We start from the raw sequence: 24607 nt of genomic DNA, 5'->3' as shown, positions 1-24607 counted from the left end.
CAACACGGACAGACAGATGTTCTTATTTCTCACTTTCATTCAGTTTCTTCTGGAATGAAGACTTTTTAAGGCTCAATTTACACAGTAACAAATGTGTTAGCTAAAAGCACATTACCTGTCAGTGTCTCCATAGACCACGCGGGCTCCCCACTTCTTCGTATCGTTAACCAGCTTGATGGCACGCTCAAGTGTCTCCCTGGCTTTGTGAACAATGCTATCACCAACCTGCAGAAACAAAGACATGCATATAGAAATGGGTTTGCCACAGGCTCCACAGTCAGTAATCACTTCACCGTAGAAAAATGAAATTCAACGCACTACCATCCAAGACAGGTGGGTATAAATGTACATTATTTTTAGTCTCCAGATGTCTTAAGTGTGAGATACAGACAGCCTGTTTTTTTCTATGTAGAAGGTGCTCAGGTTCTAACTGATTAATACAAAAAGCTCTAGAGGGGCAAAGAATGCATTTAGAGGCCCCCTCTCCATAATAATAAAACTAAAAAAAAAAACTAAACTAAAAAAAAACTGAACTCTTGTGGCATTGCATGAATAAACCTAGTGAAGCAGTGGATATCGTCTAGGCTTCACTTTTGCAAAGACATCAACCAGGACATCAAAATCAAGTTTGTTTATTTTTTTAATTTTTTTTACCAAGATTTTTCAGTTGCCATAACAGTTTTTTTTTAGGCAGAACAATTTTAAAACATAGTACTTCGTATCATTGCAGCTTTTGGCAAGAGAAGAGAGAGTGTTTCCTTCAACAATGTTACATTGTCAGGCTAGTCTGCACTTTCAATGTCCCGAAGCATGAACATTTTCCTTTAAGCCTTTTAAACTTCTCACAGAAACTGCCATTTGGGTGCCCCCTCCCCCCAACTTTTGCTATTCTGAAAGTATGCCGAAAAAGTGCTGTAAAAAATGCAATCTCCTGCGTCTGCTATTCCCACCGCTTGCATGAACCGCAAAGCTACCCTTCCACATGGTATCTAAAAATACAAAAAAGAAACCTGTCTAAAGGTGACTGGCCATTGAGCTCATTCATCAGTTGCATCCCAGATGACACCTATTGCCAGCAGGAGCTTGTATTGCTTGGTGTCACCAGGAAATACTTCCACAGCACACTCTGCAGCATGTGACCGCAGGCAGACTGCAGCAGCAGCAGCGACTGTTTATAAAAGTTTGCTTGGAGGAAATCTCGAGTGACCAGAAAGAACGAAGTTGCTAATTTTGGGACTGCAGCCACAGATGTGAACAATTCCACCAAGCTTCAGGGTAGACTGCAGTTGCCCGAGAAGTTCCAAAAAAGTACTGAACATTATTTCAAGTGATCGAGGCAAATAAGAAACAGCACATCTTCCAGGTATTGTCCTAACTTGCATGGACGCGACACTGGCTTTTTTCGTTTAGAGAGCGAGTTTAAAAAACGCAGCTGTAGCCAAGGAGTTAATGTCTGAGTTAAGTTTAAATTCTTAGGGAAAGGAAAGTGAGACTTATCAAGATCTCAGTGACAAACACTGTAGGCTAACTTCTGAGTCCTTAAATCAACCTACAGAGTTGTGTGTTCATTGTTTTGAATGTTTACTAGATTTACTTAAAGAAAAAAAAAAAGAGTTATGTAAATGGCATTTTGGTTTAAAGGCTTTGTGACGAATCTGTCTCATGGGGTGTTTCTCTCTCACCTCGACACTCGGCATTCTCCCAGAGAACTGAGCAGCAGTGTAGCCGAACGTGACGTTGGCGATGAGCTTGAGACCCAACTGGCGAGCGTCCAGCATGCGTGTGACGGCTTTGTCGTGCTTGTAAGCCTTCATGGACTGCTTCACCATGATCCTGGTGTTGAGAATCTCTTCTAGCATACTGGGCAGCACACCCTTCCTCACAGACGGCTTTGCACAAGTAGAGGAGAAAAAGAACAAACCATAAAAGAAAGAGCAGGGAAGACCAAAATCATGCTGCTATTTGCAGAGTACTGTTTATATTTTAACGGTACAGTATATGCACTGTATATTGTATACCATGGTCTATTTGCTAGGACAGTACAGGAGAGGTGTGTGTTATATACACTGGACCTTATCCAAGGTTGCTTAGTCACAAACATTATAAACAAAGAGAGTTATGTATCAGTTTAATTAAATTCATGTAGGCAAAGATTGGTTTTCTGTTTCAAAATAGCTTTTATTTTGGATCCTACTTAAATAGCCACTTCTACCACTCTTTGACTAAGATATATATAGGATTTGCCCCAGCTGGACTCTGCGTATTATGGGAATGCACACTGTGTGTTAGATGGAAAGCTAGCCCTTCATTATAAACTACTGGAAGCTTTCGATTGCCCCTTAATGAAGAAAAGACAAGACGCCCACCGGTTAACCTTTATTCACTCTGAAATAAGTGGGAAGCTGCCTCTGTATTTCATTGATCTCTTCCAGTCAATTCAAATATGTGGGTACAGCTTGAGTAATATTGTAATGGGACAGCGCTTCAGTAATTTCTATTCTGTGAATAAAGTTTCTTTGAAAATTTAAAAAATGGGCCCAGAGCAAAAGATTTCCCCTCCAAAGTATTATATTTACAGGACAGCAATGAATCTGTCGAGGGGAGCCTTTATGGGGTTTGTTTCTTGATACTGAACAGCTGCGATTTCATTGGTCACACACAGCAATAAAGGACCCCGTTACCTTGACGAATGCAATCCCATTGGGAGAGACAGTGATGTCATTGCGGAGCAGGTACAGTAGATCTGGAGGTACCCTCAAAGATGTGCAGCCAAATTTGAACTCATCGTGGCTGAAACACACAGAGTAATAAAAGACTGAACTGGAATTGTTGTTTTCTCCTGTGGACAGGTTTAGGGCTACAACTCGTAAAGGTGCCATTCTTAAATACTTAGCAAAAGATTACAAATCTGGATTAACACAATTTATATTTTTTACAAGGAAATTAAAAATAGTAACTAGGTGGAGGTCCTGAACATAAGAACATTTACAAAATCAGGAGGAGGACAGCTTGTGCAGTTCCAGTTATTTAGTTGAAGTAAACATGCTCATATACAGGGTATTATATAAATGGATCAGAGTGTTGTGTTTCTCTTACCTCCCAAGGTGTTCCACGTGGCCCAGGCAGGTGGAGAAGCAGTAGTTGTAGGCTATGACAATGGAGGGGTACAGAGACTGGAAATCCAGCACCACGACAGAGTTGCTGTAGAAGCGAGACTCAGGCTCCATGACCAGCGGGATGCACTGAGGGGCTCTCATCTGAGCTCGCTGCTGTATGCTGGGGGTGACGGGGATATAGTTCATGGGCTTAGCGATCCGCAGCATCATCGACTCAACCCGGTACTGGAAGACAGGCAGGGCAACAGGTCACACAGTGCTGCCCTCACTCACAGGCATGAATAAACATGAATAAACATCATAAAACATGAGTGGCTAGTTTCAGAGACACCACATAACACTAAGCTAGGACTTCTGTACCTAAACTAACATTAGCTAGTCCAAGATTAGGACTAAATCAGGACCTGTGAAATGTGAAATTTACATGTTGTAAATCGTCAAAAAAAACTGAATCCCTGAAATCACTTACAAATGAGGATTTAAAAATCTTTCATACATTTCTAACAGTTAAACTTATTGTCATCAATGTTTTTGTTTTTCAAGAATCCACTTAACTGTCCAGTGCACTTATTAAAAAGAACTGGCCTGACCTGAGAACCTCTCGTGAGCACATGATAGAACTGGATCCCAAACAGCCTGGCCAGTTCACTGGTCCTGCCGATCAGGTCATGCTGCTCTAACAGCTGCAGGGTCCCACGCACACGGCTGACGTAGTGATCCACCATCTTCCACCTGGCAAAATCAAGGAAGCACATCAGGTCACAGCCACCACCGATTCCCCCAACCCTTTAGTTGTGTCTTCAGATTTTGGTTTTACGTGTACAGTAAAATAAAAATCATTAACCTTCGTAAAAGATGTTTGTAATGACAGGTCTCTCACACTTCTCTTGATTATTATAATTCATCCATTCAGTCAGTCATATCGGTATTCAAAGGTGATTGACAATAGCAATGGCTATAGGTAGGGTGGGTACCTCAGTTCTGAGGACCTCAACTGCCACTCCCTGCTACTCAAACCATTGCCACACTCCATATTTCTTTAGTTATACATCACCTGACACATGTATCCCCCACCCCCCCCCCTCCCCCTCCCCCCAAAAAACTTCCTGTACTTAACTCTTAAGTAAGGGCTTACTGCGTCTGTCTCAGCATGTGAAGTTGAATATGAGCAGAATCCAGCCTAGGGTGGGCCCTGAAAGCAAGTATACTTACAACACGGCACTGATGTATTAAAAGGCCAACATCTTTAGTGCATCTCCAACACACACAAGTAAAACTAACGGTGGCCTTCAATTTGTTGGTCATATAGAAATGGATATATAAATATTCTGAGCGCTCTTGCACAGCACAGTCATCTAAAGAGATATTCATTTCAATAAAACCAACCTGTAGAGGTCAGTCTTGCTGTCGAACCAATCAGAGAGAACGCGGGGAGTGTAGAGGGGGTAACGCTGGTGCAGAACATGGAAGGCCACGTTTTCAAAGCTGTAGCTCGTCAGCGTCACCTACACAAACACACACAAAAGAAGCCAGTTATGAATTTCAGCTACAGGGGTACTTTAAACTTTTGAGTTAAAAAAGTCACAAGGACATAATGACCGATTTGAATGTAAACAATAAGTATTCATTAGTTAGGATAACGCTGCTTTTCCATACCAAGTAGTCCATAAACAGTGCCCTGCCTGACGTTCGTTATTAAATCAAGCCATACCTCAGACTTCATCATCCTCCAGACGTTGAGCACAATTCGTCCAACGACGTTGATTTCCGTCATGGTGTCGGCACCATACTCATCCCGCTCAGCAGAAAAACGATTGTCTTTCCAATCGCCTGAGAAAATAAGGGCCAAGTGGTAGTTTTAGAGGAGGATGTCAATTACTCTTTTTCAAATACATTCTGGGGGTTGGGTGTTTAAGGGCTGAATCCTAACTTTCTTCTTTCAACAAAATCAGCAGTCTGGCAATTAACTGAAAAAAGAACATTCCTTATTAAATGACCAGGCTTTTCTGGTCTTTCATCATCACTCCATACTTAAAACAAGCTGCTTGAAGGCTGTACACTGCATAACAATAAACACAACACATTAAGCAACATAGCGAGGAAAGAATTAAAACTTCCAAGGTTACTTATCAAGGTCTGTACACATGGCACCTTAGCTGTAACTCATCCCTGATTAAAACAGGAATTAGGTGAGGCCTAATGCACTAAATCTTGATTAAGAAATAACAAATGAAGATGAAGACTTCCACTACAAATACACTTGATGTGAATGCAGCAGGAGAATCCAAAAAGATTGCAAAATACCAAGTCTCAGCAGTATTTTGCTCATTACTAAACGTCATGCAGAAAGGGGGCTGAGTGCACAACACTGAACAAACACGTGGGTGCAAAGGATCCACAAACTGTGAAGTGTGAGTCACAGCAACTCCGGAGACAGGCAGAGGCAGCGCAGGCTCATTTGTTTGAAGACATTAAGAAGACAGCCTGTGCACTTCCACTTTTTTTTTTTTTTTTTTTTTTTTTTTTAAAAGGAAGCCTTGCAGCTCATGTTGGATCCTCTGAAAGACGTGCGTGTGCTCCCAATTTGAAAAATAGAAAAACAGAGCTGGTTTGAAAGCTATTTCAAATTCTCTGAAAACATTGATTTTAAATGTAATTTTTTAATTATTAGAGATTTTATATTAAACATGTTTTTCCAAAGTGCATCATTGTGTCAAAAAGGTACTTTCCATTAAAGTAAAAAATGAGTATAGTCCTTGCACTGCCTCTCGATCTCGACCCACCCCCAGCCCAGCCCAGCCCAGCCCAGCCCAGCCTTACCTGGAATTCGTGAAATTTGCTGGCAGAGATCCACATTGAGAGCGGCGGCCCTTTGCAGGAGGTAACCCCAGGAGCGCATCTGAACCTCGTATCCCAGCAGGATGTCAGGGTCAAACCTGTGAGAAAGCAGGGTTACTGTTTAATGAAGTGTGACAGCTCACAGACCACACCGTTTAAACAAGAACGCACACATCACAGCAGCAGTGCGTTTATTTGAATGTCATTAAATCTGTGTTTCAAGAGTTCAGAAGCTGCTATTCAATTCTAGTTCCCAGCCACTGAAATATGTGACATTGGCTTATCCAGCCAGGGTGTCTCTTTGTTCACAACCGTCCGTGCCTTCTACTGAACACCAGCTGAGCTTCACTTTGGACGCTGTACACCGAGTTTCTATAGCTGGCAACTACAGTGCAACTGAAGCACAAGTTCTGAAAACAGGTCAAAGCACCATCACTACAATAAGAACCACCCAATGACTACATACATCATAAAAGTAACGTGACAAAAATGACAATTTAGAAGACATGAAAAATGTAGCCACTTACTCTTACTAACAATGATTCTAAAAAGTAATACAAGGTCACACACAAAGAAGAAAACTATAGTAGAACAAAATGGCAATGTAAAAAAGCCTGTGTCAAGCCTTCGAAACAGACACCTGGTAAGGGATCCATGCAAGGCCAATATACAATATAGTCTAGTTTCTTTAGACTAAACTCTTCATACAGCTGCCTGTTGTATTACAGTGCACAGTAAGAACATGCATACAGGAAACACAATCTACAAACCTTCTCATAATGCTGATAACTTCTTGAAATAGCTGCTTCTCATCAGTAGTGTAGGTAACTTGCAAACCAGTGACACCAGATCTTACAAGCAGGGGCGCTGTGACTCTGGAACCTACAGATATAAAACAGCTTGATACAAATCAAACATGTATTTAATTTTAAACATGCACAGCAATGTAGATGGCTGGTTCGTCCACACAAGTAGTCTTACACACAAATTTCAAACAAACTTGTTGCATTGATCATTAAGTGACCAGGAGGGTAAAGTTCCATGCTTAGGACGGTTGAAAAGCCAGCCACCTTGCCGGAAAGTGCTGTAGTCTTTGTCCACCACGATAGCCCCGCAGAGCTCAGTGTTGTCCGTGTCGGGCAGCAGTGCATCAGACGTGATGCAGTAAAATAAGGCACATATAGGATCAAAGTCAGGGTCAGGCTCCAGGTCCCTCCTAGTGCTGGCGTGTAGCTCCATGCTCAACAGAGTCAGGTACTGTACCTGCAGATTACAAACAGAACAGAGACTTGCTGCAGAAACTGTCAAAACATATCCCAGAACTGCACCCACAGACTGGAGTGTTTTTAGGTCTTACTCCAAACCAATTCAACCAGGGTGTGAACGTGTGGTTTAGAAAACTAGCAGAATAGTAAACCTACAAATTGTTAAGGGTGAGAATTTCAAATAACATATTTGAATATACCAAGAATGAAAGTTTCGAATACTCAACCTCTAATTACTCATAAGTGTGACAGGTCCTTAGAATGTATCAGCAGCAACCACACATAGGGACGCATAGATAAAAACATCAACAGTAATGTGAAGAAACATCTAAGCCATCTACTGTATTCAAAGTAAAAACTATAAGAAAGAAATAACAATACACAGAGAAGGGGGTTTTACTATAAAAAGGACCCTCAAATCTTTCAACTGCATTTAACACCCTTTGACAACTCATATAAAAGACACAACACAACATGCTACTAACAGTGGACAACAATATGTTTGCTCAATAAAATCTATGCTGTAATGCAACAAGATGTACTGTACCCCTACTTGCTGATTCCATAATATAATAATCATTTTTACAAAAGTCTGATTCCGGAATCAGGCCGATATCAGTAGGAGACCAATAACAGCAGAACTCAAACAACAAGGCTTAACATCACCTGGGTGGTTTGCAGTCTAAATTAAAGTTAACTTTATTTTTTTTCAGTCTGAGGCTCCTCACATTGCTGACCACTGCACACTGTAAAAGATTCAAAGCTTGTTTACCACATTCTGTGTTTTCTTCCAATGTAGCAGATGGGGGCCTGAATTTTAGATGATCGAGCATTTATCTTGCTGATTTATGACATGAAATACTTGTGCTGCAGATTACATTGCACATGGTCTCATTTAACTTGCTTGTTTTTCAAGATGTCATTTTTACTGCTCGTGCACTCCCTTAGCCAATAGCAGAGCTAGGTAATGAAGGACACCCGCCCCCCGTCAGTCATCAGTGAGGTGACAATTTTCCTGGTGAAGTTAGAGCATTTGTTTTAGAAATGAACGAGTATTCGAAACTTGATCAAAGTATCTGAGTAGTAATTTTATTTAGAATACTCAATTACTCGAATATTTGAACTCACCCCTACAAATTATTATTTGAATAGATTGCTCAAATCACTGACACCTAATCATTAAATGTTACAGAATTGAAACATATAAATATGTATTTTGTGTCCTTATACTCTATGTATAGAGAGGCAGGGTACCAGCAGAAGTACTTTGATGTCTTTGCTGGGACTGACAGGTGGCAGGATCTTTCCTCATTAATGATTATTCAGCTGTTAAAACACCTTTACATTGCGGTATTATACTGCTCGTCATGACTGTCATGCTTAAGGTCAGTAGATCTGAGGAATTTGAAGAGACTGGCTTATTAAAACAGAGATCAGTACCTCATGCAGTGCTTTTGCTTCCTGAAGGTTCTGCATACTGACTTTAAAACCATAAGAATTGTTGAGGGACGGTCCTTCAATTTGCGAGGAGTCTTTCTTTGGAACATTCAATGCAGCAAATTGATTCTGAAGGACAAAGCAATGAAATGTCACCAGAGGAGACTCAAACTGCACTTTGAAGATATAAAATTATAGGAACACAGTGAGCTAGTCCAGGCCTTACTGTCAGCAAAAAGGACCAGGCACAACGCTTCATTTACAATGCAAGATTACCATTTACATCAGTGAAAAGAAAATAAGCACCTTTTCAATGACTATGCTTTTTAAATCTGTTAAAATGGTCACTTGCAATCCTTTACGTTATTTGGACTAGATGCATTACTAATTTAGATTATCCAAAATAACAGAAGTATACAATTTACAATAAACTGCAGAGAACATTACATAAACAATAATGGGCTACTGTCAGTCTTATGCGATCTGAATAGAAGAATGACCTTAATTTGTGTTGTTAGGAGTACCCTTCTTAGAGTGCTAGCTTTGCTGCCCCTTCGCTGGCTCAGCTTCTGTGATCTGGGCTCTAGGTGAAAAATAGAACAACTGTGATTATAATTATATTTAAACAAAAGTACTGTTATGTTTTTCTTTCTTTCTTTTTTTTTTTTTTTTTTTTTTTTTTTTATAAAGATTGTTTGTTAAACTACCAGAAATTGCGTAATTCTGGTCTGTGTCACATTAATTAGTGGCTAATGTTCACTAAATGCTTGCATTTAATATGTTTACTTGAATTATCCTATATTAAGTGTAGGGTACCAATACTTTTGTCTGTGACTGTAGATTCATGGAATGCTAAAAAAGATGCATAATGGTTTCCTGACATCTCTGTCAAATAGACAGATTATAATACTGTGTGAGTGAAGTTCAGGAGTGGTCACCTACATATCTACAGAGCGAATCCACAAAAATCTTTGTTAATGAATACTTGATGTCTCTGAGGGTTAAGAATTGAAGACTTTTTAAGGTATTGATTAGGATGGGGACCTACCTGTTACAGGGGTGGAACAGAGTGGTTCAAATGGCCCCTCGTTTTTCCTTCTCTGGTGTACTGGCGTGCTGTGGAGCTGGACAGGGCTAGCTTTCCCTGCAGACCCTGGTTTGTGTGAAAGTGTGCACGGACTAAACGGCTGCTTGTCTTGTCTTCTCTGTGTCAACTGGGAACCTTGACTTGAAAGGAGGCTGCCTGTATGGGTTTCAAGAAGTCTGGGGGATCTCAACTCCAACCTTTCCCCTTTCTCCTCTCCCTTGTCAAAATCCCTGCTGCTGGATTCGGGCGAAGCGGTCTGCTGCCAGGGGGGCAGAACAGGGGAATCAGGGGAGCTGTAGTTTCCACAGTAGTCCTCACCTTCCTCCCCTGTTTCTCTTAAATCTTCCAAAGGCTTGGATCTGTTCTCTCCAGGGCTGTTTTGAGTGTCAGACGACGTGACAGGTGATAACTGTAGAAGCAGCGAAAGATCGCCACTTTCCCTCCCAGGATGCACTGCTGGCAACTGTGAGGATGTTTTGTCATCCACTGCTGTGTTGCTGTGGGCCTCAGCTCCCTTGTCTATCTCTTCCACGGAGGCCACTGAAACAACTGCCAACTGAACTGGCAGCTCACCCTCGTTCTTCTCCTTTCCCGCTCTCTGGCAACGATCATACTCCTTCTTGGCCTGCAACCACAGCTGGACCCGCTGGCGGCTGGGCGCACTCTTGCAGGGCATGAAAACCACCTTCTGATCGTTGGTGGATGCCAGATGCTGATCCTTGTCTCCCCTGACAGAGTCGAAAGGGCCACCTCTGTTGGTGGTGGGAGAGCCAGACTGAGTCATCACTGAGAATGCGGTCTTCCAGAACTGCAAACCTTCCGAGGAGAAATCCCCTTCAAACTCTGACAGCTTGTCTGCTAGCTTGGTCTCCACTGTCAGCACACGCCCTCCAATCTCCCTGAAGAGAATAAAACAAGCTTTCAAAACAGCGAGTCAATTTATTTTTGCACTCAGACAGAAAAACGATATTTGATTTAATTCACTGTTACATCGTTGGTAATGTGCTAAAAGTAAGCTACACTACAGTCATTGTATTCCCACATATTTAAAATATAAAATATACAAAGACAAAGTAATATCCTTTAGTAATAATTCTTACTTAGTAAATGGAGTCATTTGCAAAATCCACATTACCTTTTATGAACTGTGTGGCTACCACGGCAATATAATAATACCCTCACCACCCAGAGTACCAAATTAAAATGGGAACATGAACCTCTTTCATGGAGCATAATAATACTGTGAAGCAAACAGTAAGGATATTACCTTGGTTTTCGTGGCGCATCAGAGGGGTCGCTACAGAATGGCTCTTGATAAGCAGTCTCTGCAAGATCCAACTCCAGCAGTGTTGACATTATTTCATCACGGCTCGGGGGAGACATGAGCGGCTTCAGTATGTGAGCACCCCCTGTGCTGCGCAGTGTATGGCTACCACTTTTCAGCTGGGACAAGGAGCTGATCGACCTTGGAGAACTGCTGGGGGTTGCTGTTAAAGCCTCGCTTCCTTCCACAAGATCCTCAGTAGGGGAACCCAGAAGATCAACAAAAGACATGTTGTTTAATGGAAGTGGTAGAAATGGGTCAAAGGAGGTCAAAGGGTCCTTTCCATCATCGAACAAGCCTTGGCTACAGATCTGAAGGGGGCTAAAGCAGTGATTTTTGCTAACTGAATCAATGCTCTGCCTGCTTCGCACAATTCTTGCAGCAGCTAGCTCTCGTCCACTGTCAGAATCAAGCAAAGAAGCAGATAGATGAGTATGAAGAACTTCCCTGCTTTCTGCAGATGACCTGTCAAAAAGGTCTGGGCTAAGAGGACCTGTTCTCAACCACTCTGCCCCACGATGATGCTGAAACTCTTCACTAGCACTTGGCAACCTGTCTCCCATACTCTCCAGACCCAGAGCAAAGGCAGAAACAGGCTCCTGGATCACATCGCTAAGGAACTTGTGGGGCAGGTTCTTATCAGCCAGCACAAACTGGCTTCCCATATACAGGCTGCAAAACTCTGTCTGCCCAACGGTGTTGATGTCGAAGTTGTAGTTGTGCGGGAGTTCAGGAGATAAGCTATCCTCAAATGAGTAACAGCTCTCGAAGCCTGGGTCTGAAGGAAACACAGGACTGTCGTCTGATAAAGGGCAATCTGTCTGAATGAGCTCCTCCTCCTTGGCAGGATTTTTCTTCCGGTTCCTTGGCTTCTTCTCCTTTGGGGTTTGGGTTTTAGGATTCCTGGACTTTCTAGGGGATGACGATGGGGCTCTTTTGACTTTGGCCGGCTTTCCAGTGGGGCACGATCCACTCGTGTTTAACAGAGGTGTACCGGAAGGATCCTGTAGAGCTGTTCCTTCCTGTACCTTCTTCTGCCTTTTCTGTAGAAGTTCTTTCAAGACAGCTATTCCAGATGGTGGTTCAGTCACAGGAGGCCATCCCTCTCCAGTCTTGGAAGAGCTATGTAATGGAGAATCTGTTCTGGCTTCTACCTTGCTGTCGAGTGTGGAGCTGGGTAAAGGTTTTATTCTTATAGGTGTGAACCGTGCAGGTCCTAAAACATCAGCTTTTTTGAGGGGTCCAAGTGACATCTTTTTAGATGGACGCCTTGAAGATTTTCCTGGGGCCTTGTCTTCAGGCGACTGAAGGGACCTCAAAAGTAAAGGAGATGGGATTTCTGCATGGAAATCTGTAGACTTTATAGAACCAGGCAGCTGCTGTGGACTAAATAATCTGCTTTGACAGGAGGCATCTGAACCATGGTGGTCTGACTGTGTTGTGGCAGGAGAACACGGAAGGTTGGTATTTTGTACCCTGGATGACAGACAGCTACTTTGGGGGTGCAATTCAGTTGTCTTCGACAACTCCAAGGGGGTCTGCGAGATTGCAAATGCTTGAGTGGATTCATTGATACTGTAAAAATGAAAAGACTGACTCTGGGAAGGTTGGGGTGTGTGTTGGCCAAGCTGGTCTTGGTTATTCTGAGAAGTGGATCTTTCAAAAGTCCTAGGGATTCCAGTTGGAGTCCCAGAGGTCGGTTGACTCTCAGAAATGAAGGCACACTCTACACTACTATTAATCTCCATTACACCACACACATCTCCATGAGCAGTGCTAGTCATGGGAAATTGAGAGGAAGGGAGATGCACAGCTGAATATTCAGAGAGAGATGTTTCTTGCCCAGGAAAGAGAACCTGAGAGCTGCTGCACTCGCCACTGACAGGTAGCTCATTACGTTCTTCAGAAAGGATTTTTTTGCAAGATTTCCGGGTTCTTTTACCACTGACTAGGCTTTGGCTGCTTTCTGGCAACAAGTCATTGCTTTTCTTTTTTCTTCTCTGTCCACAACTGCTTGGTTTCTGCTTCTGATTGTGTTTTAATGCAGTCTCATCTCCTGCACTTTTGGTAGCCACCTTTCCTTTTTTCCTTTTGGGGCTGGTGGACGTCACCGCTCTCAATTTCCTCAGACAAGTCCTGCTGCAAACTCTTCTTTCCTTTGTCAACTTGCCTACTTCCTGACTAGGTGGGTCATTAACAGGGAAAGCATCTTTCTCTTCAGTGGTTAGTGGTAGCTCAGCATGTGGTTCACTTGGTGACCAACACCGAGGAGGCGAGGTTGCAATTGGGCTGGGTTTTCTCTCAGAGAGATAACCCAATTTGGACAAAACATCGATGTACTCTGTGGTAAAGTCATTGACTTCTGCATTATAGCACATCGATGGCGGAGGAAGTGTAGCCAATGCGAATCGCTTTTTCACAGGTTTGGTCTTTTTTATTCTCTTTAATGTTACGCCACGGACCTTCGGTGAACTACCTGCTTTTTTCTTTGCTGTTGAATGAACCTTTGCTTTTCGTTTCTGTCCCCTTTTTGCCTTTGGTGAATAAACTGGATATTTACTGGCAGTTGACTCGGGGACCTTGGGCCAAAATTCTTTCACCGGTGCTAACTTTCCATAGTGGTCCAGCCTTTCAGCTGTCAACACAACCTGCTCTTCCTCAGCACTCACCTTCGCCATTTTAACCAGCATGTTCTTCTGGCCCTTAAACCTGTTTATGATGATGTACTTAATGATAATTGGGGGCTCCTTATTCGACATCTTCCTGCGCTTTCGAGACTTTGGGTCAAGACCACTGAGAATGCAACTGTCTTTTAAGGTTTCTGTTGGAATCAGGGCAAACTTGGAGTGCTGGGAGCCTGCACGGGGTTCACTGTCCTCTCTCTCATAGCGCACCTTGCGCTTTGCTCTTAACGTGTATTTGCTCCCAGGCCAACCTGAAGGCTGTGCTGGGCCTAGTTGTGCAGGACATTGTGTGTGACTCGGCAGAGCAAGCTTGTTATCTCCAGCAGTCTCAGCAACTGAAGCAGCAGTAGTCATCGTAGTTGTAGAAGAAGAGGAACTAGTAGAAGTTCCTGTATCAACAGAGCCCAGTGATGAATTAAGCTCCTTTTCAGCACTTTGGGTGCTAGGAGTCTTCAACAGTGTGCAAGGAACCTCCTTAGAGTCAGTTTCTATGCTTTCACTTGCACTCATCTTGGCCTGCTGGCATGCCACATTGGTCTTCTTTTTACTTAGTTTTAGCCTTGACCGTCTCTCACCTTGGTCCAGCTTTCCAGGCTTGCCAACACACTTGGCGGTTGGTCGATTTAGGCAATTAGAAAGGATCACACTGGGGAAAAACTTATAGTGGGCATCTTGCTGATTACCAATTGCTTTTGAGGTCTTGTTCTCTTGATAGTCCTCATACCTTATCTTTAGCTCACCCAAACCTCCCTCCTTGTAAGTTTTCCCAGCATCTCCCCCTTGTGGTTCCACTGAACCATCATCTCCCACTGGGCTTGGCATCAGGCTGCTCTTTCTTGATGAAAAACTATTGCCTCCTTTCTGATGAATCTCTTGTTCAGCTTTGGCGGGAGAGTTCCTCATCTCGGAATAACAAAGTGAAAAGCTCCTGTGGTTCTGGAGAATGGAGATTTTCCCCTTTTCAGGGCTTTTAATGCTGATGCATTTCTTTCTGCTTTGAGGCTTACTGTTTTCAAATGTTGTGCTATCTAGTACAGGGTTGCTAATGCCCTTCTCATAGGAATAGAAGGAAGGCATGTCCATTTTATCAGCTTCTGTGTGGGAGTTTTCAGTCTTGGGGGTGATGTTACAAGTGGCAGGGTATCTAAATGTACAAGTACTTTCTTTACTGATCTCATACAAGGAGGGGTCTGGCTGGTTGTCTGGGATCGCAGAGCTTTTTAACAGAAAGAGCTTCTCTGTTGGGTCCTCTTTGTTGAGAGAATGGGCTTGACGGGGCTCCAGGTGTTTGCAATCCAACACATTTTTAGCAGAGGATGGGTGTTCCAGTGGGACGCTTTCATTGGGAAATGGATTTCTTTTTCCAAGAATCTTGTCAGTGGCGGATAACGATGAATGTGTCCTGGAGCCTTCTTCGTTTAATGATGCATCTGCAACACAGACACACGCAGACTAGCTAAGTAACATAGAGTACAACACATTCTTCAAGTATATAAGTCAGCACAATAAAGAGGTCTTTACTATGAAAAATGTAGGTCACTGCAAGCTACATTTACAGTATGTGCAAAATCTTCTTGGAACAAATGTACTAGAACATGTCAGCTTCAAGATACACATTTTACTTGATGGAACAGTGCTGCATTCTCAAGCTTACATTCCAGGAAACTGAAGACACTGAAAAAGACATCTGCTCAAAATGTCTGTCAATGAATTTAAGTTTCTTTTAGTGTTTCTAAAAAACAATCTGTATGACTACGGGGACTAAGCAAGGCACCACTGGAAACAAAACATTTAATGAGCTTATGTAAGCTAATAAACCACAAAGTTATATATTAATCATTTGATTAATATAATTTCAGACAGATTTAATAAAATGGTGATTAAAAGCGATTTGTGATATTGCAAGAGCAAGACTAAGCAATCCCTTAGCAAATATTCATTCACCTTGGGATCTAGCCAGAATTATGAAGATGTGCTGCATATCCTTCATTATTTCTTCATGCAACCCATTATGGTCCCAGATAAATACATTGCATCAATAATCAAACAGGATGAAGCTTCCTTTGTGTGAATCAAGGTTCTGGATACGAACAATTGTTACATTAGTGAAAGACAGTAACAGCTATATAGGATAGAGTGGGAGCAGCTATTGGAACCTGACGGGGTTATTAGGTGCCTGCCTGCAGCCTACAGAATGAGTATAGTTAATTACTTTCTTCCCTGCTGTCTAATTGAAACCTTTACTCGCCGCTAAACGTGTTTTTTGTTTATTTTTAGTCAATAGCTGCAGATTTATGAAAAGCATTACAGCTGATTGAAAGCACATTGCACAGTTTAGGGGTTCTAGTCTGCAGCACAAACAAACTCCCAACTTCTAACATACCAAATCACAGGTTGCTAGTACCTCTCAGGCAAATATACAGTGGGTCTGTTCAACTGATCCAAAACGGTGGTGGAAGAGTGTACTGAATATCACAATTTTCTCCATATGTTTTATCACCATATGGTGAAATACATTTTTACTCTTGAAACTATGGAATTAAGTCAACTTGTAATACAACAAAAGAGCCGCTAGTCTGGAAGGTGGATTGATTCGATTTAATAGGAAAAAAAAAACAAAAAAAACATGATTGACAGAGCTGCAAATTTTATGCATCATGAGGGATTTACTTCTCATGCAAGACTGGCATTCGCCATCACTGCCTCCTCCATTAAGGCTGCTTCATACTTTTAACTACAGTCAATGTACCTTGGCAGCAGCAGATCACCGTGTCGGGTGGTTTGGCTAAAAAAAACTCAAAAACCTTGCAGCTGAAAATTTTATTTGTTTGTTTGTTTAAAAAAACACAAATATTTTTTTCAAAATAGGGCTCTACACACACCCAGGGACATTGCTACCATAGTAGTTTCAATGCCACCTTCACTGACACAGTCGACAAGAAATATGAAATTGTAAGGCGCGTCACTGTTTTTTCTGTGACAAGTTACACCATTCAGAACTTGCTAAAACTAACACTAAAGAGCAGCTGTCACTCTGACATGTGTTAATCTGAGTCAAGCAAAAGGAGGTACATCGCCTCTGGCATCCTTGTGTGCCAAATGAAACGAATAAGCAGGAGATTTATTTTTTGTAGAAGAGTCAAAGGCAATGCATTTTTATCCTGGCTGGTAGGTTATAACTAGAGCCCTGTGAAATTATTTGTATTTTTTTTTTTTTTATATAGTTTTTCATTTTATTTTTCACAAATTTCATCTTATCCGCTAATAATGTTTTTTATTTAGTTTTATTACAGATACATATTAATAAAATAACTTAAACAGATGTGTTTACATAAAAACAAAGTATACATCGTGTTTTAACTATACACATTTTTTAATTATTTTTTTTAAATTTTTTTAATAAAACATTATGACACACACACCCAGCATAGAAAAATAATTTAGTTACCACAATTTCTCATTGGCGGTGGTAACGATAACATACGTGAAGTGCCTGTCGCTTAGTTTCATGTACCACAACATAAAATCATTTATTTCCACTTCCCTCAGCAGCGGCATGTCCACATTGCTTCAACATTTAGTACCCACGGATGCCTGAATGTCTATCTACAGTAGATTAAACAGTTGGCCAAGAGAAGTCAGGAATTTAATTTCATGATAAATTCAACATCATGTGACCAACTGAGTAACAATGTTATATTACAGTCTCTTTCAATTTCCATTCCAGTCAGCAGTTGCAAAATCTGCACATCATTATTTTGTCCACGTCATCTGCATACATCCCATTATGCTCCAGTTCTTTGCAACGCTGTTTATTTATTATGTGGGGTTTAGGCATTTTAGAAACAAACATCTCTTCAATCACAATTTTTGTTCTGAAACGTGGTAAGAGAGTTTCCATTTCCTTTCAGACTGTGTCTATGGTAACAGATGAGCCTTGACAACTATTATTGCAAGTATTTTTTCCCACAGTTTAAAAATGTTATTCTATGTTTGCTTTATAATGATTTTTCATTGTATTTTGTTTTATATGTTGCATTTTGTTTTATTTCATGTTATGTGAAAAACACAGGGCTCTAGTTATGACTTTCAAACTGTACAAAGACTGGTATTTTAAACAGAGGGATGTTTTTTTTATTTTCTTAACTACCTTTATTGTGCTTAGAATAGTTCTTCAGTTTTTATGTTGATTACGCATAAGCAAATAGTTTAAATACAATGCTACTGATATACTTCGGCATTCTGGTACCTTTGCTGTAGGTCACACTGCAGGGAGACCATCAGAGCGAGTTTCACATACAACATATGAAATGATTAAGTACCAGGAAGCCAAAAACCAGATCTTCAACTGATTATTAGACATAATTGCTGGTGCAAATACTAAGTAAGAAAACAGATTCTAACGCCTTGGTTAGCACTTCTTTAAGAAGCTGGTCTGCTAACTCACCGCTGTTTTCATCGGCAGCCCCGTCCAGCTGAGGGATAGACAGGTTGGTGAAGAGCGAAAGCTTCCCGCTCCAGTCCATCTCCTCCTCTGAAAAGTCCTGCTCCTCGCTGCTAGAGCTGTCATTCACGTTTGTACCAGGGAGCCTGAAACCAGGATAGTGTTTATATCTGTAGAGTCATAATTCAACCACAAGGAATAAAACAGAACTGGTCAATGTCTATCGGTATAATCTAAACGCGATTGAGATGTAAAACAGAGGTCCTATTGGAAGTGACTGCAGCAGCAGATGTTGATGCATAGTTCAGCTCCTAGTCTCTGTAAGTCGCTTTGGATAAAAGCGTCTGCTAAATGACAAATAATAATAATAATAATAATAATAATAATAATAATAATAATAATAATCTTAATACCCCTAGAGTTGGCTATGTGTAGTGTGACGATATGGCCCTGGGGTGTGATGTTATCAATAATGTGAAGCATGTCAATCACACAAAACAGTAGCACTCAGATCTAATGTTGCCATCACTCAAAACACAGAGGTAGTGAAATAAAATACAAAAACAAATAATAAACTGCAGAATCCTGTTGAAGTTTACAACAGTGGCATTAGTTAACAGTATGAAAGGACAATGTCCTGACTTAACTGCACATCTGGGATGCTATGAGTCTGCTGCCCTGGGTCTCAGGTTTACAAATAAGAAGGATAATGAACACCTACAAATAAACGATTTTCTAAAAACTACAAAGTGGAATTCCTTCCAATTACCCTAAACGTTACCTTGCAATTAACTTAATTATACTGAAAGTAAATGACAATAAAATGGAATCTGTCAATTAGACTACAGACTGCAATGGAATTGAAATCCACCAATCAGACTACATGATTTAAAGCAGGGTTAAAAAACTGAAAACCAGAACTCAAGGCACCTGTGTTTGAAATGATAGTCTGGAACGTCGCTGTCCCATCTCTGTGACATCACCAGGCTGAGCTCCGCCTCCTCTTTCTCCAGCTCTGGCTCCGCCTCCTCATCGTCGCTGTTCTGTGGCTGGCTGCAGCTCTCAGAGAGCCGCTGCTGGGATGAATTCCTGGGCTGTTCAGCTTGGTACCCGTCTTCCTCCAGGCCAGCCAGTAAGTGCACCAAGGCATGGTCCTGACTGCTCTCTGTGAAACACCAACACAAATTCAATGGGTCACGTAATTCAACAAGGTCCTAAACAAAAGGGACTGGGTGAGCACGCTGATCGACCTTGCCTCTGTTGTCAGGACTCTATTAAAATCTGATCTTTGATGGAGCAGATCGGATGACTACTAATTAAACCATTAACCCTTTGCAGTGAACTTATTCAGCACTTGTCAGGTGCGTCAGGTCCAATTTATTTTCACACGCGCTGTTTAAAATATATATTCCTCAGAGTAAAATAGGTTTAAAAGGCACTGCATGGCAAAAGGTTATCAGTACTGCATTTCGCTGCATTTATCACATACCTCTTTATAGATGTGAATACTGACAAATCACCAAACTCCTTAATAATGCGATCCAAGTCATTATTTTATTACTATAACATCTCAAAAAGCTCTGCAAATGTCTGTGATATTCTTTGAGCGCTGGATGCAGAAGCAGCTACCTCCTTTGTTTGTATCTGCGTTATCTCTGTAGTGCATACGCCCTTTTTTTCAGCTTCATTTGGCTCCTATTGGTCTCACTCAGCCATTGAAAGGTTTTCTCTGCTTTTTCTGGAGAAAAAACGACTGGAGCTGTGCTTTACGTCTTTTTGATGACGTTGGACAGGGTCCAACATCGGACTGGAAATGGAAAATTGTAATGTCGGACCTGGTCTGACATAGGACCGCAAAGGGTTAACCCTGTAATGCCAAAGCATATCTGACATAAGAAAAGCTACTTTATTTTTTATGTAACTAGATTCCATTTTTTGTAGAAAACATACCCCGCACCCGTCCGTCTGTATAAATAATAATACAGAGGGACGGCTAAGCATTGTATTACAGGGATACAGAAATAGACATTACAGGGCTAAAGCTGAATCCTGACTGACTTGTATTCATATTTTTGGGGGTGAATTTTGTGCTCATGAAGTTAGCGCTCTAAGTGAGAGACAACACAGTCAGTCACAACGCCTGCAGGTGCTATGGGAGCCTCCTGTTAGCAAGACCTGAGGTGAACATCCTGGTCACTCAGTACTGAGACTGCCACCCTTAGCAAGACCTGAGCTGAACATCCTGGTCACTCAGAACTGAGGCTGCCACCCTTAGCAAGACCTGAGCTGAACATCCTGGTCACTCAGTATTGAAACTGCCACCCTTAGCAAGACCTGAGCTGAACATCCTGGTCACTCAGTATTGAGACTGCCACCCTTAGCAAGACCTGAGCTGAACATCCTGGTCACTCAGTATTGAGACTGCCACCCTTAGCAAGACCTGAGCTGAACATCCTGGTCACTCAGTATTGAGACTGCCACCCTTAGCAAGACCTGAGCTGAACATCCTGGTCACTCAGTATTGAGACTGCCACCCTTAGCAAGACCTGAGCTGAACATCCTGGTCACTCAGTATTGAGACTGCCACCCTTAGCAAGACCTGAGCTGAACATCCTGGTCACTCAGTATTGAGACTGCCACCCTTAGCAAGACCTGAGCTGAACATCCTGGTCACTCAGTATTGAGACTGCCACCCTTAGCAAGACCTGAGCTGAACATCCTGGTCACTCAGTATTGAGACTGCCACCCTTAGCAAGACCCGAGCTGAACATCCTGGTCACTCAGTATTGAAACTGTCACCCTTAGCAAGACCTGAGCTGAACATCCTGGGCACTCAGTATTGAGACTGCCACCCTTAGCAAGACCTGAGCTGAACATCCTGGCCACTCAGTATTGAAACTGCCACCCTTAGCAAGACCTGAGCTGAACATCCTGGTCACTGAGTATTGAGACTGCCACCCTTAGCAAGACCTGAGCTGAACATCCTGGTCACTGAGTATTGAGACTGCCACCCTTAGCAAGACCTGAGCTGAACATCCTGGTCACTCAGTATTGAGACTGCCACCCTTAGCAAGATCTGAGCTGAACATTCTGGTCACTGAGTATTGAGACTGCCACCCTTAGCAAGACCTGAGCTGAACATCCTGGTCACTGAGTATTGAGACTGCCACCCTTAGCAAGACCTGAGCTGAACATCCTGGCCACTCAGTACTGAGACTGCCACCCTTAGCAAGACCTGAGCTGAACATCCTGCCCACTCAGTATTGAGACTGTCAATTCTGTAGGACTAAGGTGGTTTTGAAGTACTGGAAATCAAACTCCTTTCACTTGTGAACTGAGCTGGGTGAGAAGTATAGAAGGCTAGTGAATTAACCTGTTGCAATGCCAACATCCACTGCACTGGCACTTAAGTTCATGATAACTGACAATATTTGTATACAAAACAAATGTTGATAGGATCTCTACTTGAATGATCTTGAACTAGATAAAAAGTCCACTGACTTAATGGGCAGTGAAACCATACTAACCTTTGACCCGGGTTAGAGGTTGACACAGCAAGGCATTTGGCGTCTCTTGTTGAAGGTTAACATACTGGGAGGTACAAATACAAACCCAGAGGTTAAGTGGGCTAATAGTAACACTATGTCACAAGAAGCTGTCAAAAAGTACCTAGAATGGAAGTCTGAATAAGTCTTTGAGAAGACTGGAAGGTCTGACTGCTCTCCAGCAGGCTCAAAATGGCCTTTTCGTCAACGATAGCAACTTCATCTGCTGTTATTTTCTTGGTTTCTGGAAAAGAAACAACTGCAACAAAAAAGTAGATTAGTAGTAACTGATAATGCATAAAAAACTGATTTTGAAGATTAAGACCAAGAGGTATAAAATAGCAGGACAAGTAAAATAAAATAGAATAAACCCTGCCATCACAACACAGTATAAAATAATACATTAACATACCAAAAATGTAACTGTAAACATCAAAAGGTTTTTGGTTACAATTACCTTACTTAGAGTGGCAAAAAAATGTTCCCAGCATGCCAATGATAATACTCATCCCCTACCTGGCTGGCTGTCCTTGTGCACTTCCACTAGGTTGGCTGGTGTGCACTGAAGGGCTTCAGGGGTAAGAAAATCTGAATGCAGCGACAGCTCCAAAGGAAACATGTCAGATTGTTCATCGTCCTCCACAGACTCCGATAGAGAGCTAATTATGGACAAACAAAATTATTAAAATAGATAAAACATAACCCATATCAATTACACACAGGCTATCCTCAAAATCGGAGAGGTAGATTCGACTTGGTACCAGTGTCCTAGTTTCCACTGACTGCTTATATACAACGTATTCCTTCGAATTTCAGACGCAGCCCAAATTTCCCACCCTCAATCTTCGGAAAAAATAAAACAAATACAGATTTACAAAGATACAACCTCAATTATGCATATGGAGGCAGTTTGCGGTCGTCTACTATCAATCAATCACACAGAACATTACAGTTATGTGCTGCTTCTCATTTCCAGTCGCGATTACTCTCATAAAGTCCCAGTTAAAAGTTTGAGTACACTTGCTGGAAACTAGGTTTTTTTCATAATTGACAATGTTTTACGTCGTATACGTTTCTGTAAATACTTGAAAATGAAAACACATGTTACAATATACAAAATAAAACATAAGGAGTATCAAAACAATGTTCAAGAAAATTGAAAATTGTCACAATCTTGGATTTCTCAAAATAGCCACCCTTTGCCTTAATAACAGCCTCACAAACACGAGGCATTCAGTTAACAAGTTTCAGCAGAAAATCAACCAACATGGCTTCCCAACTCTTCTGCAGCAATTCCCAGAGATGTAGGGCACTTGTGGGTAGCTTTGCTTTGATTCTTCTGTCCAGTTTGTCCCATACAAGTTCTGTGGGATTGAGGTCTGGAGACTGAGCAGGCCAGGTCATTACATTGAGTTGTCCTTCATTTTCCTTATTCGCCAGATAGTTCTTGCACAACTTTGAGGTGTGTTTCGGGTCATTATCTTGCTGAAGAATGAAGGACTGCCCAACTAGCCGTAATTCTGATGGAATGGCATGCCTCTGAAGTATGCTATGATAGCCATGCTGGTTGAGCTTGCCATGGACTTGGTAAAGATCACCAACTCTGTCACCTGCAAAGCAACCCCAGACCATGACACTGCCTCCTCCATGCTTGACAGTGGGAACCACACATGCAGAACTCATGCGCTCACCCTCTCTGCCTCTTACAAATACTCGGCGGTTGGACCCAAATATTTCAAATTTTAACTCATCGGTCCATAAGACTGAATTCTACTCCTCAGACATCCAGTTTCTGTGTTTTTTGGCCCAGGCAAGTCTCTTCCTCTTATTCTGCACTCTTAACAATGGTTTCTTTGCAGCAATTCTTCCAGTTAGGCCAGCTTCACGCAATCTCCTCTGAACAGTTGATGTTGAAACATCTGTACTTCTAGTAGCATTTAGCTGAGCTTGTATTTCAGGGGCAGTTAATCACCGGTTTTTCAGACTTGTGACTCGAATGAACTTGTTCTCTGATTCTGAGGTCACCCTTGGCCTGCCTGACCTTGTTCGGTCCTCATGAGTGCCAGTTTCTTCAAATCGTTTGATGGTCTTGGCCACAGCAGTTACAGACACTTGCAAAGTTCTTGCGATTTGTCTTAAAGATTGACCTTCACTTCTTAAAGTAATTACAGACTGTCTTTTCTCTTAACTGAGCGTATTTTGCCATTTTCTGCTCCCTTACATTCAGGAATGACACACTTGTGCCTATGCTTCCTATGTTTATAGTAATCATGGACCCTCACCTGTTAACAATATTTGGCGACAAAAGGTTAATTAGGTAACATGCTAGTTAACTCAGAGAACATCTAACAAAGACACTTTTATACTTAGGCCAGTGTTATAACACTGTATTATACACATTTCAGACTTTTAACTGACTGACTATTTCATTGAAATTGACAAGATTTCTATTTTCACTTAAAAATTTAATTTTTGAATGCAATTCACTTATGATTATCAGCTTATATAAGTACATGTATCATATAATGAAATACTAAGTGTTTATAAACAAGTTTATACAGTTAAAAGCATAGATAATCATGAAAAACCTGGTTTCAAGCAGGTGTACTCAAAACTTTTGACTGGTACTCTATGTATGTATGTATCTGTGTGTGTGTGTGTATATATATATATATATATATATATATATATATATATATATATATATATATATATATATATATATATATATATATAATCAATTTTTTTTGGATGTATACAAAAGGTTTAAATGCTTCAAAAAAAAAAAAATATTTCTGGACGTTTGACAAAAGCCCTCCTTCAGCTGTGTAGAAAGACAAAAAGAAGGGTTTTGTCTTTTAAAAAAA

The 24607-nt window shown here is 41.5% G+C and overlaps 1 protein-coding gene across 1 annotated transcript in view; it reads right to left on the bottom strand.

Annotated features, from left to right (window-relative positions):
* Window positions 1-24607, bottom strand: part of LOC121315480 (DNA polymerase zeta catalytic subunit-like) — a 55602-nt gene that overhangs the window by 6331 nt on the left and 24664 nt on the right. The window contains exons 9-26 of the mRNA XM_041249598.1: window positions 22257-22399; window positions 21865-21999; window positions 19126-19360; window positions 18199-18341; window positions 11011-15181; window positions 9705-10642; window positions 9157-9239; window positions 8660-8785; window positions 7025-7217; window positions 6725-6836; window positions 5937-6052; window positions 4828-4946; window positions 4503-4621; window positions 3707-3848; window positions 3097-3341; window positions 2682-2790; window positions 1683-1889; window positions 116-225 (exon numbers count right to left, since the gene is read on the bottom strand). Coding sequence (XP_041105532.1) covers window positions 116-225; window positions 1683-1889; window positions 2682-2790; window positions 3097-3341; window positions 3707-3848; window positions 4503-4621; window positions 4828-4946; window positions 5937-6052; window positions 6725-6836; window positions 7025-7217; window positions 8660-8785; window positions 9157-9239; window positions 9705-10642; window positions 11011-15181; window positions 18199-18341; window positions 19126-19360; window positions 21865-21999; window positions 22257-22399 — 7446 coding nt within the window. The remainder of the gene's footprint in view (window positions 1-115; window positions 226-1682; window positions 1890-2681; window positions 2791-3096; window positions 3342-3706; window positions 3849-4502; window positions 4622-4827; window positions 4947-5936; window positions 6053-6724; window positions 6837-7024; window positions 7218-8659; window positions 8786-9156; window positions 9240-9704; window positions 10643-11010; window positions 15182-18198; window positions 18342-19125; window positions 19361-21864; window positions 22000-22256; window positions 22400-24607) is intronic.

Source organism: Polyodon spathula, chromosome 5, assembly GCF_017654505.1.
Source record: "Polyodon spathula isolate WHYD16114869_AA chromosome 5, ASM1765450v1, whole genome shotgun sequence".
NCBI classification, from domain to species: domain Eukaryota; kingdom Metazoa; phylum Chordata; class Actinopteri; order Acipenseriformes; family Polyodontidae; genus Polyodon; species Polyodon spathula.
The sequence above is the reverse complement of the archived record's forward strand: the minus strand, read 5'-3'. Positions and strand labels throughout refer to the sequence as shown.